This window comes from Argiope bruennichi, chromosome X2 (assembly GCF_947563725.1).
Source record: "Argiope bruennichi chromosome X2, qqArgBrue1.1, whole genome shotgun sequence".
NCBI classification, from domain to species: domain Eukaryota; kingdom Metazoa; phylum Arthropoda; class Arachnida; order Araneae; family Araneidae; genus Argiope; species Argiope bruennichi.
In genome coordinates this window covers 53,048,645-53,066,046 of record NC_079163.1, presented here as the reverse complement: position 1 = coordinate 53,066,046, position 17,402 = coordinate 53,048,645, and the positions used below count along the sequence as shown (strand labels likewise).

The 17,402-nt window shown below is 27.6% G+C and overlaps 1 protein-coding gene across 2 annotated transcripts in view; it reads right to left on the bottom strand.

Moving 5' to 3' along the window:
- Positions 1-1,533: 1,533 nt before the first annotated feature.
- LOC129961048 (protein TRC8 homolog) overlaps positions 1,534-17,402 on the bottom strand; it is a 31,094-nt gene continuing 15,225 nt past the window's right edge. For both annotated transcript variants that reach the window (XM_056074849.1, XM_056074848.1), the window contains exon 2: positions 1,534-3,451. In XM_056074849.1, the coding sequence (XP_055930824.1) occupies positions 1,872-3,451 (1,580 nt within the window). In that variant the 3' untranslated portion in view covers positions 1,534-1,871. The remainder of the gene's footprint in view (positions 3,452-17,402) is intronic.

Genomic DNA, 17,402 nt, shown 5'->3' with positions numbered 1-17,402 from the left:
ATCTAATTCATAGTCATGTTTATAAGAATATGTATTGCAATTTAATAAAATATAGGGTACAAAGGATAAGTAAGGAGAATCTACTGTTTTATGTTTCCAGCAAGTGAACAGTTCTGAGGTTTAATGTGAAAGCTCTTGGGAAACAATGTTGTTGATTTAACTAACATTTTATCTCGAGAGCTTACACATTGAAGCCTATCAAGCCTCTGAAATACAAAATGGAAGCTGCTGTTGGAGAGACATAGGAAAAAAATAAGACGAAACTTCCTAAAGGACTACATAAGTGTATTTGTTTCTAATTGTTCTGTTTGATAATATTTTATGCCCACTAGCCTGATTTTGATTCCCTTCCTGTTTTTAAAAATCTTTAAGTAACCAGCTTATTTAATATAAAGAATTGTTTATTTCATATTTTTAAGGTATGTGTGTGATGAAGAATGATATTCTGGAAAGAAATAGGGTTCAATGACAAAGCTCATGAGAAATTATGTTGTTTATTTCCACAGCATTTTTTCTCCTGGGCTTAATCATTGAAGTCTGAATCTGCATAGCAACCTTTCAAGTGCTGGATTTGATTGTATATGTTATGAAAAGGTGAGAATAGTTTAAATGCATACATATGGTTTGATCCTCTCACCCAAAGTTTTAAAATAATTCATTTTAATGCATTTTCACCTCCTTACGATAAGGAAAACTAAGATTTAGAGAAAATAAATATATGGTATGGTATAGTGAAAATTGTCATTCAAGAATATAGTTTAATAGAAATAAACTTAAGTTTCGGTTTAAATTGGACTGTGTTTATAATATTTATTTAGAAATGAGTTTCTTCATTCAAATAATTAACAATAAGGTCAGTGAATTTTCTTAATGTATTTCGGTAGAAATACATTCTGTTTGGTGATATTCATTTTACCTGTTTCAAAGAATATTAATACAGAGAAAAATTGATCAAGAAGCTGTTTCTTATTTGATTGCCTTAATATTTTGAATATTGGTAAATGTTTGAAATCTGTCTTGCTGTTTTTTTGTAGTAATATTAAATATAAAAACATAGTCTTGTGCTTTTATTAGAATTTCAATTAAAAGTTCTAAATTTTAATTTCAAAGAATCAAAAAATAATTGAGTTAATTTAGCTATTTGAATGATATATTGTCTCGTATTTTGACTTGGTAGATATTATTTATGCTTTCAAGTGAAGAACTTAAGTGTTCTCTTAATCCTTTGCATAGATTTTTTCTTCTAATACTTATAGCCCATAAAGTATATTATTCTCTTAACTGAACAAATTTTGGTACGAGTTTCTGTAAGTAGAGGTTAAAATTTATAGAAATTCTTGTGGGCATGCATGCTTTCTAAAATGATTCTAATATGAAAATGTGGATTGAATTATCTAGTCAAACTGTTTAAATTAGAAAGCTTGAAAAATTGTCCTAGATTGATATTATTCTTTTTAGTAGCAATATGCATTTTTTATAGGAAGTTTTTTGTACTTTAAAGAAATAGTTAAATATTTTTATGAGTAGACTAAATTCAATATTGATGCTTTATTTATAACTTTTATTTAAAAAAGGTTTTGAACAATCATAAGCGACATGCTCTTTAACTGGTCAAAATAACATTCTGGTTACATTGCTGATGTGAATTTGATATGAAAACTTTTTTTAAATAAGTAGATACTGCAAAAATGTAAAATACAAACACATAATATGGCATAAATACAAAAATATATGAACAAACAACTCGGGAGGTACTCTTATGCTAAGTACTTGTATCTTGAGATTTTGTAAAAGTAGATATCACAGTTTTATACTTGTTTTGAACACTGTCTATTCCAGTGGGATGCTGTCATTAAACTTATCATATTCCATTATGCCATAATGGCTTCATTGAAAGTTTGCCAAAATAATTCTTCATCTGTAGGTTCTATCCCATTAAAGCATAATGGGCAGGTTGACTGTACGTTTAACCATTTCCGTAGACAAACCCCATGAAAAAAGTGATTGCAACTTGTTATCCGAGCTGAATTCAAGGGTTGGTAGCAAATTGCGCAGACGTCTTTCTTTTGTCTGAGTTGTTCTTTAGTGGCTACTGGTAGATCTCTTACTTTGTTCAATGCTGTATGGTGTTGGTAGAATACATCCTTTCCTCTTGAAAATGGTACCCATACATTGAAGTATAAGTGTACATTTATTAGCATAATTCTTGCAAGTGAAGTTGATTCAAAAAAGAATATGTATGTGTGTGTAAGTACCAGACAAATTCCAAGTAAAAATTCGACAATATTTAAACCAAATTTTAAGTTATATATATAGTCATCAAGATTTTCCCACAGTCCACATTTATATGCATCTATCATTAGAAGTGTGTAGATAGCAATTGTGACAACTGATTTTAACATGATTTCTGCATTAAGGGCAGAGCTACATATTAACCAAGTTGTAGTGTTATCAATGCTGAATTCATATTGCATAATCATACTTGATAATATAATTGGTAATGAAGCGATTAGTAATGTCTTGATATGCCTTTCAGTTGAAGGGGTATTTGATGTACCTATTGAAAGTAATTCATCTTTTATCTCGTAATACAAGAAGTGCAGTAATGCTAACAGCAAAAGGAGAAAGTGGTGACTGACTTGTTGGTATCTAGTTTCTGCATCAAAATTTGTTATACGTCCTTGAAGACAAAAGACGAATAACAGTGATGCTAGCATTTGTCCAATTTCTTTATCGAAAGGCTCTTTAAGTTCCAAAAAAACGTGTACCATATAAGAAAAAGTATGGACTGTGAAAGATATTACACTTATCAAGCCAAGTAATGATACAAGATTTTCTGTTGAACTAATTAAAGATATTTTTGTTATATCGTATGCTGTCAGTGGCTCTGTACTCTCATTCATTGCTTGCATTATATCATAGGCATTTTTAACAGCCCAGTATGTTCTGAAAACTTGTGGAATGTGCAAGTTAACCCAATGGATTTCAAATATTGAAAAAATATCATAGCTTTCTACAATGCTGTGGCACCACATCAAACCGTTGTAGACTGTTTCGCATACATTAAAACCATGCATCCACATACTATATGCCAGTAATATTAGACAACCAGAAACTGATAGAAGAGGTGTTAGCTTTATTACTGATGGTGGTAGAGGCAGCAGGAAGGATAATCTTGGCATAAAGAATAGTATCCAAGTAGCTAGTTGAGGAATCATGTTTCCTGTTAGTGTGAGAGAGAACACAGTTGTCAAAACTAGCAATATTAAATGATATAGTGATCCTGTTAACTGAGAAATCTGTCCATCACTTATTCCATTGATACTGAAATCTATGTATCCTGCATTGAGTATATATGCAGAAATAATCATAACCAGTGATATTATTTTAATATAGATGAGGACCAGTTGTTTGGTTGTGAAGCTGAATACGGGTACACCAATGCCCAAAACTGAAAAGGAAAAGATAAATTAGTAAATTACAGTCTAAATTGCATATGTATATATTTTCTACATTCAGTCTTTTGAAAATTTCCAGATTATTAATAAAAGAAATGAGTAACATCTAGTAATATATATGATCCTGACCAGTGTTGAAAATTTTAATATGCTTTTCAAATTTTGACAATTTTCTTAAAGCTATACTTGAAATGGCGTAAAAATAAATCTTGCTGTTAGATAATGTTGAAACTAAATAATTTATGCATTAATTCTTATAGGTGTCTTTTATTTTAAAAATTCTGAACTTATTTATTCTGCGATTGATAATCTTAATAGTGTAGATTTTAGTTTAAAAGCTTTTCATTAATTGTAAATTAAATCTTTAAACAAGGCACATTTCTTCTGAGCAAAAGAAAAAAAATAAAGTGGTTATTGAAAAAGGAACCTAAAATGAGTAATTTTATAAAAAAAATTGTTAATCATTCACTTTGATGAATATATGGATAAGACGCCTTATTAATAAATTGTTTGAATACTATATATAATGGTTTTATATCGATTATTTTGCTGGCTCTTAAATAAGATAGCAATTCTGTAGGGTTAGTTGACTGATTTTGATTTGACTACCTGAGGGTTCATTACATGATATATAGGTTTCCTTTTAATTTTATTTAGTAAATTTTGAATCAAACTGTTTAATTTTATTCTTATAACTACACCATAAATTAAGGATAATTTTTTAAATTAATATAAATCATTAATGCAGATATAGTTTAGAATAAATCAGATTAGCTACTAAATGCAATATTTTTTGTAATATATTTCTAATTTGTTGAATTTTTCTTTTTAGGACTGATAAGGAAGGTGAAAGAATAGATGAGATCCAGTGTTCAAGCTCTTGGGAAACTATGTTTTTTTCAAATTAAACATAGTATCACTAGGGCTTAATCATTGGAACTTAAATTCAACACTTAACTATCGTTTCCAGGTTACGTGGAATGGTTTTGGAAGACAAAGAATCTCGGCTCTAAGTTGGCATTGTCTTTCAAGATATCATAATAATAAAGGAAGTTTTGTTCTTTATTTATAACTTATAAACTCTGAAATGCTTTTATTAATTCAATAAGTTTGATTTAATGATTAAATATTAATCTGATAAAACTTGCTATATCTTTTTTGTTCAACTATCAACCTTTGTAATTTAGCTGAATTGCATGTTTTCATTATTGGATTCATTTGCTTGAAATAAGAAACTGTTGTTGAATAAGATCAAGTTGACAGTCACTTTAATTTATAAGTGAAGATCATTTATTGAAACTTAATTCAACATTAGCTCTTTCAAATTGCATTTATGTTAATTTTCACTTATGCCATCATTCAGAATTTTAGTGCACCATCAAATAAAATGGGGGAGTTAGCATTCTAGTTATTATAATACATTCAATTGAAATATTTTCTGCTTTTTGGGTTACTTTAAATTATTATTAACAGTAACTTAATAAAGTTATGCTAAAGCTGATAATGTTTGCTTCAATAGTACTTTTAGTTTTATGGGGGTGAAAGTTTATTCACGGGGAAAGGTTTTATTTTGTTCATTTAGATTAAAATTAGATAATTTTCTTTATATATTCTATCTTATGCATATTGTAGAAAATTGGGCTGTCTTTCTCAATTCTTATACTCATGGTTTGAATTATGAAAATATTAAATTATAACTGTAAAATGAATTTAGGAAATCTTATTGTACTCAATATAGGTTTTGTGTATTTCTCTTCTGGTATATTTTCTTTTTATTGAAAAAGGAAGAGCAAATGCTACAGAAGACTGAAAAGTAGGAATATCGTAAAGTAAATTGTACTGAATCTAAGGCTGATTTAATGTTATCTAATATATTTTTGCTATTAAAAGTGGTATTTTTGTAGGTAAAATGTTGAAATCTCTGAACATTTTAAAATAATTATGAGAATTGGTGGTTATTCAAAAATAGAATACTGGTGAGAATAATCTTTAATAAAGCTCAAATCTACTGAATGTGAAATCAATATTTAATTCAATATAACAGTAGCTAACTGCTGAGAAGGGTGGAGAAAGTGTACAATTCAAATAAAATGTTCCAGATAAGTGGAGCATGCTTTAGAATAAGTTTAGCAAACAGTTTAATTAAACATAATTTAACCCCTTTTTAAATTTAATACAAGTTAATGAAAGTATTTTCTGATTCTACTCTTAACCTATTGCAATATATATATAATCATCCCTAAAATCTACAAAGACTCGAGCCCCAATCTGAGCTATGCAAAAAAAGGTCTAAGTTGATGAAATTGTCTTTTAATATAGGCAAATTTGGCAGGTAAAAAGTGTGAGGCTTTGTGTGCTTAATGATGCCAGTGAGAAACATTTTACTTGAACAGTTTTTTTGTTATAGGGGTCATATACAAAATATTGTTACAACTTTTTATTATCAACCTCTTCTGAAGCCGAAGTTTTAATTTAATTTTCAATAGATAAATCTTATTTTAAAGTTGGCATGGCAGACCATTTTAAAATTGCAAGATTTTTCTTCTGGAAGGTGTGTGTGAATCAGTGCCTCTTTTCCCTTTCTAATTCATACATTTATTTCCATGTTGATGTGAACAGTTTGTTGCCAGTTATTTCACAATTCCTCGAGTTTACACATAAGCATTTAAACCTTAGTTTTGTTCATTGTTTTTGGTGAGAAAATCAAAATTTATGTATGACTGCAACTTAATAAAGTAATTACGCAATTTAACATGAGGAATTAGCAAATGAAATTACCTTGACATGTTTCATATCTGAATTAACTATTTTTTGCAAGTTTCATTGATCTGAATTTTGGAAATCTATCTGTGAATACAAATATTTTCTTGTCAAATATAAACAAATGTTAATTTCTCTTCAGTAAAATATTAAAATATTTGGTAAATGACAGAATCTGAAATAAAATCAATCTGGGGCTCAAATCCTAATTAAGCTATATTTTTCATGCTCGTAATGTTCTGCATACATGCCGAGCTTGTATGCATATTTAGTTCATATTATTTTGAATTGCGAGAATGTAAGGAAATGTAAATTACTTATTAAATTTGTTTACTAATAGTATTGATTTTGTGTGTAATGCTATGTTTGGCTACTTCAAAATTAAGGGAAAGATAAAACTTTCCAAAATGGCCAAATTTGTCTTCTCATGTGGTCGGAATTCCTATTTTAGTCAGAATTTCAAAAATGCACCAAAGTAGCGACATGTAAAATTTTTGCAATAATGCTGAATTTTCATATGTAGTCTTATGCAACCTTAAAGACATGGTTAAATGTTTTCAACGATTTTTTGAAAATTATAAAAGTATGAAAAATTCATGTCTTTGAGGAAGGAACATATGATTGGAAAGATTCTAAATATGTTTAGTTTTATTTTAATTATCTGAATGGATGACAGATATACAACTTCAATGACTTGTAATGTACAGTAAACTGACAATCTGCTTTAATCCCAAAATGTTACAGAAACTTCATTCATAATAAAGAATTTTCTTTTGCAAATGAAAGTTTCCTAAATGCAGAAATTTGTAGTGTAAATTTTGTTCTGTAAATAAAAAAAAAATTCCAATAGTATTTTTGTGTTGAATTGTCTTTTTTTTGTTGTATTGTGGATTATCTGGGAGCTTGGTTGTGGCAGACATCTAGCCACTATGAAAAAATGCTTGCATATTCATTTCACTTCATAATGAATTGGCAATGAGAACAAAAGGAATTAATATGCCCTTTCAAATTCTTCTGAATGCTACATATTAATATAATCCATAAAGGTAATCGTAAAATTATTGTACTATAATTAAATGCTGCAAAAAGACATCAAATAGCCTTCCGTCTTTCCATTCAGTGACTTCTTTAACCCTTTAAAGGGCCATTTTTTTTTCTAGTCATATTATGTTAAAATATTTTAGGCTTGAAATTAGAATAAGAAAAGGGATTCATTTAGCTTATTAGATAAATTTAATTTGGTTAATTAATAATTAACTAATCAAGACATCATTTTGTCTGAGATAAAGAACTGAAGCATCTAAGTTTCTGACTTACTAAAAAAATTTTGTCAGAACGTATGCCAATCTACATAATTTCATACTAAGATTGATAAATTTGGTGGGAAGCATACTTCCCACGGATCTAGAAAGGGTGAAGGTATCAAACTAAAAAAAGGTATTCTTAAAATCTGTAATCTAGTAAATTTGAGGTATAAGCATGGTGAAAATTTAAATTGAATACTAACTTATCCTTTGTATGAATAGATCACATTGCACAAGTTTAATTTTAAAAATATATGTTCCTAAAGCTTAGAATTCTTGCAATACTGTAATGGGAATTTAGTCATAAGATGTAGGTCTTAAGACTAGAAATAATTACAAAGAAAGAAATATGAGGGAAGTGAATGCTAGTAAATCGAATTATATAAATACAGTCCATGAGGTGCAAGCTTCAAGTACCATTCATTGAAATGTTTTAAATTTTTAAAAACCTTCAGAATGAAAAATTTCCATCACATATTAGAAAGTATTTTTTTTCTGGTCTTGCACACAGAAAATTCGTGTTATAATTAATAATTGTTTTCCTTTTAATTTGTTATTAAACTCAAACGAACTTCATTATAAATTCGAACATCTGTTCAGGATTGATTTCCTAAAAATGATTACACAATATATATATAACATATCGTCCCTAAGGCGAGCCTATTTGCAAGTTTGCGAACTTATCTAAATATTAAAACAGTTCGTCTACGTTGAATCAGTTAACAGTTGAATAAAACTAAGCAGAATATGCTGCAATTAATGGCAAGCTTCATGATTTTTTTTATTGCATTCATTTCCTTTCAATTTTTCTTCACCGCTGCTTGATTTGGGATTTAAAATTTTTATTTACATACTCTTTCATGCGGAACTGTGTAATGACCTGTTTCAAAGTTGCTCTAGAGAAGTAATAAGTTCCTTCTCTATTATGTCGCGTGACAGCTCATTTGTTTTAAGTATGTAAATAGTCTTTCTTTTTTTAAAGTGGTGCAATTTTCGAAGAACTTTCAAGGCTCAGATATATTTTATAAAAGACATTTGTTTCAAACAAAAGAAATCTGTAATATCATTCATGAAGTTTACTAATAAAAATTATCGTTTAAAAAATTGTATAAAAGGATTAAGTATTACTATTTAGGACAGTTAAGTTTTGTATGACATGGTTAGTATGATGTATCAGAGAAACAAAGAAAACTCATTTCTGAAAAGCATTTTCCTACAGAATGAAAAACAAACAGATATAAAAAATTGCTGTTAAAATAAATCAATTAAGATAAAAGTAAAAATATATAAAACCAATAAGGTAAGAATCAATTCAAGTTAAAAAAAAATGAATACAACAAAAATGAATGGAAATCAATTCAAGTTTCTCTTTAAAACCTTGGGGGAGGGGGAGTGAAAAGGAGAATATAAAGACGTGCAATTTGTTTAAATATACAAGTTTCTAGAGAAAAGATTTATCAGGTTTATAGTTTGTGTTTTTCTAAGCGAAGGTACCATACGAGATTAAATTTCTATAATTCCTGAATTTATAAACTGGAAACGAAAAGAGATTTTTGTAATATATATTAAGAGTATAATGTAGGATTAAACTGTCCAAAACTTATTAACCTACCATGGAACGAAAATCCATTTAATCTATTTATCTTCTATAAAATATTTCTAAGGGCATCGCCCGTACTATATATAGTTACAAGTATCTTTTAAAAATGTATATTTGTCCCAAAACGCAGGAATTTGTCGATTAAAAAAAGGACTGGAAGGGCACGGAATTAATATTCTTTATTCATCAATTAAGCGTAATTTATTACCTATAATTATAGCAAAATTAATAAATTTATACTCATAAACATAAAAATTTTCAGACGATTATTTACAAAGCCTTCGATGACAAGATTTTTTTGTATGAGATCAAGTGAATTTTCCCTCTACCGATTTCCATATTCCTTTATATTTGTTCATCAATTATAAACAATATCCCAGAAACAAAGCAAAACCTCAACACAGAAATTACTCTACTTCTTTCGATCCAAGATTTTTTTAAATGCATTTCAGGTAGATGACATAAAAAAAAAAAAAATCATTCGATATTCTTGATTTCTAAACAGTTTTTGTTATAAAATTATTTGAATTTTGTTTCCACCGGCATTCTTTGGGAAATTGCATTCAGATTTATGTTTGGGTAGTTTATGATTTAATGCAATTTTTTTATTCTAAATTTTGGGAAAATGTCCGCATAAAAATACAAATTAAAACCTAATGCATATTTTTTTTGTTCAAATTAAGTATTATAATTTCTTAATACGTTTTATATATAATATATGTTTATATATATTTATGTTTGGGTAATGTATGATTAAATGCCATTTTTTTAATTCTAAATTTTGGGAAAATGTCCACATAAAAATACAAATTAAAATCTAATGCATATTTTTTTGTTCAAATTAAGTATTATAATTTCTTAATACGTTTTATATATATATATATATATATATATATATATATATATATATATATATATATATATATATATATATATATATATATATATATATATATATATATATATATATATAAAATATGTTTTATATATATAATATATATATATATATATATATATATATATATATATATATAATATGTTTTATATATAATATATATATAAATGTTCTATATATGATATATATAAAATATATATAATATTTCTTAAATGGAAAATTATAAGCAAGTCATTTTAAATTAGATTTTCGCTTCATACATTTTTTTTAAGAAATATATTTCTTCTTATTTTCAAAACTCTTTTGCTTTTAGTTAATATATATTTGTTTCATAAAAGTTTTTCAATATATTTTATGGAAAAATTAAGCCCAAGCATAATCACATACCTTTAGTGCACTACTAAAAGGTATTTGCCAATCCAAAAGAATATTTTATTTTAATAAACTGAGCAACCTTTAAGGTTTTTAAACATTTTGTATTGGATTATCAAAAGAAAAACTTTTTCCCTACCAACAGGTATGTTCTTGAAACACATCTCATCACCCGAATCAAATTTCCTATGGTAATACGTGAGTAAATTCCTATTTCTCTAATTCTGATAGGACACGTTTTTGAGCTGAAATCACTGATAATTAGCTTTTTACTGCACATTACAGTAAAATCAGAGGTAAACTGATAGGATATATTTTATTTTGTTCGAATAAATAAACATAAATAGATCCTTAAATTATTAAATAGTATTTTTCAGTGAATAAAATGAAGGTAAAACATAATCACTCAAGTTTTCCTTTACCTTATGAGTTCAGCTTATGAATTCGCCATGCAAACGATTTCATTCTGAGTAGAACGACTCAGTATGGCTACTTGCATACACACCGATTCGGTCGATCGATATTTTGTCGTCGCTGCGTTCCTTGAACACAAGTTGATTTCTGTCGGTCGACATTTTATCGTCGATGCGCCGTTTCAAATTTAACGCATTTCGCAGAAGGGAGGGGGAATTATATGGATGGAATTTCAATTTAAATATTATCTTCTTACGCCTTTCGCAATTTAAATGTTGATTCATATAAAAAAGGCTTGACATTTAAAAGAAAATTAATTCAAACGCATTATTTTTAATGCCATTTTAAAATTATTCATTATTTATTTTTCAAAACGCATCAGTTTTCCAAACATGAAACTCACTTCATCTAGAAAACAATATCAGATTTCTTCAATAGATCTCATTTTAAAAAATAAACAATAATTTATTACTGAAATTCTTATTAGGGAACTTAATATAAGAATTGCACACACATAAAAACGATTTCATATTTGAATTATTATTTTTGTTTCAGGTTTCCATTTTTTAAAAAAATAATGCGGTTTAAAGAAGGATTTTTGAATGGAATTTAGGTTGAAACTAAAAAAAAGAATACAAAACATTTTATGATTTAAATGTTTTTTTTAAATATTTGTGAAAATATTTTCTGTTAAATGTGACATTTTTTGCAAGCACTCGATCAATAAAAAATGATCAGAACAGTATAAGCTTTGGTATATATAACCATTAAAACATTGATTAGAGATCATAGCAATAGTTTGTCAATATAAGTGTATTAATTTTAGTATGAAATCAATATTCTTGCAATTTTAGGCTTTCTTTGATTTTGAAAAATTGTATAATCGCAGCCAGTTTTAGGAGGTGCGAGGCCCAGTTAGAAACAATATAATATACATTTTCGATAATGTCTAATTCCCAGCCGACTTTCATCCTGAATATAAAATAAATTTAATAAAAATACTTTTTTAAAAATCACGTTAATTAGTGAACTAAAAAATAGAAAATTTTTATTTTGTCATTTGTATTTTAGTCAATAATTATAATATACATTACGGAATTTTAAAATGATTTTTTTTCTCAAACTCTTTATCAGGTTGTATCACCACTCACATAGAATTAAAATTCATGTAAATTAAATAGATTAATTCTGAAAAAAAATTAATTAGTGTAGTACAGAATACAAATATGTGTAAAGTTTTAAAACTTGCACATCCAAAAAATGAGTGAAAATTGTTTTACAAAGCAAGGCATTCAGAATTCCATTACAAATTTATTAGAATGAGAATCAAGAAATATATGTCAAATGCATGACATATAAAATAAATAATTTCCAGATTTCAATAAAAATTTTTATTATTATTTAAATGGTTCAATAAAAGGACTTAAATCATACCATTTCAGACTATCATAAAAAATAAATTTAAATAAAATAATATTTATCGATAAAATAATATTTATAAATAATATTTATCGATAAAATAATATTTATAAATAATATTTATCGATAAAATAATATTTATCGATAAAAATCTTTAAATAATTTTATAATATTAATCATAATGAACATAATTTCAGTATTTAAAAAAAATTAAGTAAGATTTTTTTAATAGAATACACTAAGTAGCAGTCAAATGCACAAGCGAATTTGACTTAAAAAAAAAAAAAATTATGATCGCTGTGGACATTAAATACGGCTGTATTTAACTAATGAAACAATCCAGAAATATATTTAAAAATTAAAATTTGTAGTTTTGACTTTAAACTAAAAAAAAAGAAATTCGTCTTACAGTTGCCTCAGCATTATATTAAAAAGAAATTCAAGGAGCCATAGAAAAAAAAATCAAATTATTCGCAAATTACTATTAAAAACGTTCAAATTAGACAAGTTACAAATAATAATGATTTCAAGCAGCTTTTCAAAAGTTGGTTTTGGGTAGATTTGTTTTATGCGTATGTCACAGATTTTTTTTCTTTTTTCACTTTCAATTCACTTTTGTCATTGAAATGGGAAGGTTTTTTCCTAGTCTACTGTCCTAATCTTGGCATTCCCTAGCTGAATTTCATTGCTTATCCATAAATCTCTTAGTTTCACTTCGAAACCCCTTTTTCATAAATGTCGAATTACACCAGCGGTGGACTGACCAGTTTGCTCGACTTAAGTACTCTTGCACGTAAGATAATACCCCCCCCCCTCCGGAATCTGTATAAAAGAAAGAGAGAAAGGGATTAAATTCTTGAAGAGAATTGCTAGAGCTTCTCGTGCCTTTTTCTCAACGGAATATCCAAACAAGCAGTAAGTTTTATGTTATAAACGCACTCATTTTTCTGTGCAAGACCTGGAAGAAATGACCACTTAAAGTTTTTAGTAGTCAGAGACTTGTGGCAAGACATCGCGGGTTATCAAAATGAAGTTTTAAAAAAATTTAAAAGTAATTGTAATTGTTCTGAATATAAGAGAAAGTTTAAATTATTTTGATTTCAATTACAGAATAACGTTGCATTTAAATTTTTAGACAATTATGTTCGTTTTAAAATCGTTGAAATTTAAAAGATTCAAATTATTCGACAAAGACTGCTTACACCAATAAAACAATATGGTAATTATGAATAATTACTTTTAACCATCCGTTTATCTCTTTTTATAGATCACCTTTTCATTATTAGATAAATAATATCAAAAAAGTTTGTTTTTAAAGAAATGTCAAGGTCCCCTAAAAAACTAATAATATTATTAAAAGATATTTTTAGTAATTTTTTAAAAATATCATATTAAATATAACTAGTTTTATGAAACGAAACGGAATGCGCCACAAGAACGAAGGCCGACTGAAATCAGTGAGTGTGTAAGTGACTAACGGATTGCATGCGCCACTTGACAGCTTATGGTGTCAACAACACTTCACTGGACTCATCAAGAGTTAGTTTTGTTGTAGGTAGTGTAAAAAGCATTCAGTGAATCATTTCGGTATTTTCCTTCTGAAGATGAAAAATCGATCACATGCCTGAAGTTCTTCAACCATGACAATCACTCAACAGTAAAATCCTGATAACTATAGGTAAGCGTAACTTATTAAAATCAGTACCAACTGATAGATAATCTGTAGACAGAACAAAAATATTTCTGGAAATGCAGGGTTCTGTTCTTCAGACACACACACAAACACACACAAAATGCGTTTGAAGACTGAAATGCTACTAGCAAACCTATTTCAGTCTTTAAAAAGTTGGGTTATGTATATTACTTGAAGGTTTCCAGGGTTTAAGTAGATTTTTACAGAGATCTTCATCTTACCAACATTGTTTGACATCGCAGTGGATATAAGATTGAATATTTTAGGTGAAAGAAGAAAAAAGTTATCGACAATAGTTCGATAAAAAGAAATTTTGAGATAATCATAATTTAAATCTGAATCTAATAGGCAAATAATTATAATTTCAATTTAGTTATTTTAAGGCTGAAATTAAATTATTAACGATGCTATAATTCAATACAAAATTCACATATAATCCACAAATACCGCAAACATTCTATGGATTTTTTAATTTTCAATTCAAGTGATTAGAAAATAATTTTAAGTAAGTGTATAAACTGATTTTATTACATTCGCATTTCTTTATTATATATACAGATATTTTTCTTTTTTCATCCTTATGCGACTTTCACTGACCTTTCATCTGTGCTTTAATGACTTCTTTTATATTTAAAAATATACTTTCTTTTATGTGTAAAGATTTTAAAACGATATCCATGAAAAAGTACTCTTCGTATTCAATCCCATCTCCCCCATCTGGAGAATAAAATCGTCCGAAATTGACAGACGCGATTTTCTGACACCTTTCAATACTACGAATTTAAAGCATGTTGCTTCAAAATGGGACGTCAATATAATTAAATAAAAAACTAAACGAAATTAAACAGAGCATAAAATTGAGATACAAATGCCACTACACAAGAGTAAAAGTCTTCGGCAATTAAACAGCAGGGTAACAAGATAAATTGTCTTCTTTTACGTGATAGAAGGTTAAGATTATAGTGTTTGTGGCTTTTATGGCATGAAGTATTGAATGTACTGTTAAAATATGAAGTGTCAATTCTAAAAAACAAACGAAGTAAATCTTAGAAACAGTGACACATCAAGAAAAGTTCGAAAATTTTTTTGCGCAGAATTTTTAAAATTTTCCTTCAATGAACAATGTTTCTGCCGTCCTATTTCCATCATACGTAATTTACGATCGAATAATTTATTATTGTTTTATAAGAATAGAAAACATTTATGAAAATTCTTTCCTACATTTGATCGGATGATCTGTTTCAGATTTAATCAAATAAAACCAGTTTTGCAAATAGGTATGGATAACAAACATGCTTTCAAATGCCCGAGGAAAAAATTTTCGGATTTCGATTCGTGGAATGTCCATGCAAAATTTCAATCAAAAATCAATGTATCCATTTTTTATTTGAAGGTTTAGTTCTGACATTTTAAATAAATTGCTCTTTATTACAAACAACATTTCTGACTTTCCCCATTAAGCTTAGAAAATAATTATCTTTCAGAAATTTAATTTAATGAAGTTAGTTTTTTTGATATTTATGTATAACGATCATAAAAGGTAAGTCACCAAAATGTAGCCACTTCTTGCGGTAATATGGTACGATGAACGAAAAAGTGGATTGTTTTCATTTATTTATAGAAAAGAATGAAATTAACTCTTTTGTATGTGTGAAGCTCAGTAGAAGTAAGGAAGAGTTAAAAAAAATTGTAAAATATATCTACACACTTATGCTAGAGCTGATAAATTATTTTGACAAATTATCTTTTCAAAAGTGTTTTCATGCAAATGCATAAAATAAAGTATCTTCTTTAACTGTGTTCTGCAACCCTAAGCAGAATCCCATTGCAGAATTCAGAGGGTATGACAATTTTAGAAATTTTCAACGAATTTTGGCAATATTTGTTTCAATTAAATCCTTCAGTATCAGTTAGCTGATTAGTCAGTTTTTTGATTTTAACATTTCTATAAAATCTGAAACATCAAATCCATATATCGTAGATATTACATTAACACATAATCAGAGGAAAAAAATATACCTTCGTATTCCCAATAAATTTGCTATGAAGATAACGAAATCTGATTAATAATCAACTGTAACAGGATGTCTTAACTTCTTTCAAGTCAAAAAAAAATTATTAGATGATTTGATTATTTCTGTACGATTTTATTTATTTTTTTCTTTTCCAAAATCGAGTCCGTATTATCAAAAAAGCTAAGTATGCATTAGCGACATTCTTTTTAATGTGCGTGGAAGGGAAGGGGGTATGCCTCAAGAATTTTTTTTTCCTATTAATCTGCTTTTGTGTTTTCATTTGATTTATGAGGGTCTTGTACCTGAACTTATTCAAATTAGAATCAAAAACCTTTTTAAATTTCAGAACATCATTCTCATGATTTTTTGTCTTGCTTTCAAATTCGCTTGCAGATCAGTATGGTCCAACCTTTTTTGTAACTGATTGACTGATTCTCATTTCAATAATCCTGATAAACTTAGCATTCGAGCATTTAGATTTTGTTAAAAAAGTTTTATGATTATTTTACCATTTTGTTTAAAAACACTTTTAAATTTAAATTCTTTGAATAATCCCGTTATTAAATGCAATTCTTTTAATGATGACTCTGGCGGTAATTGTTTTGTTATTTCAATGAATCCTGGTATTTATAGCTTAAAAACTCCTAATAAAAAATTGAACCATGTACCAAAAACTGTATTAAACTTCCCTTTCATTTATTATTAATTAATATTTTATTTATTTAACTTCCTTTCTTATGAACTTTATTGCTCATGAATGCAGATATTGGTCAGAAATGTAGCAAGACCTTTGTTTAATTAACCTTTGGTATCTATCTATCTTAAAGTTTAGCGCATGAATTCAGGGATACCTTGCATATAGCCCTGTATGGGGAACCCCTGTATACACACACACACACACACACACACACACACACACACACACACACACACACACACACACACACACACACACACACACACACATATATATATATATATATATATATATATGCAAGGTATCTTTGAATTCATGCGCGAAACTTTAAGATAGATCACAAAGTTGTATTATCCAAAGGTCTCTACAGGTCTTGCTACATTTCTGGCCAATATCTGTATTCATGAGCAATAAAGTTCATAAGAGAGGAAGTTAAATAAATAAAATATTAATTAATAATAAATGAAAGGGAAGTTTAATACAGTTTTTGGCACATGGAAATGTGAAATATTTCAAAATCGGTTGCTTTGCAAAGTAGAAGAAGTTAACGATTGTAGTTATGGCCATGATGTTTGATATCCCAAAATTCTAACGCGCAACGCAATTTGAGATCTTGATCATGATCAAAAACCATACATATTTTACATCGTTTAGTGCCAATCAATTTTTTAGATTAATTAAACTATCATACAATTAATACAAATTATCATATAATAGATTAATTAAATTACAATTAATCATTTTCGTTTGTTTATTAATGTACTATTTCCCCCTT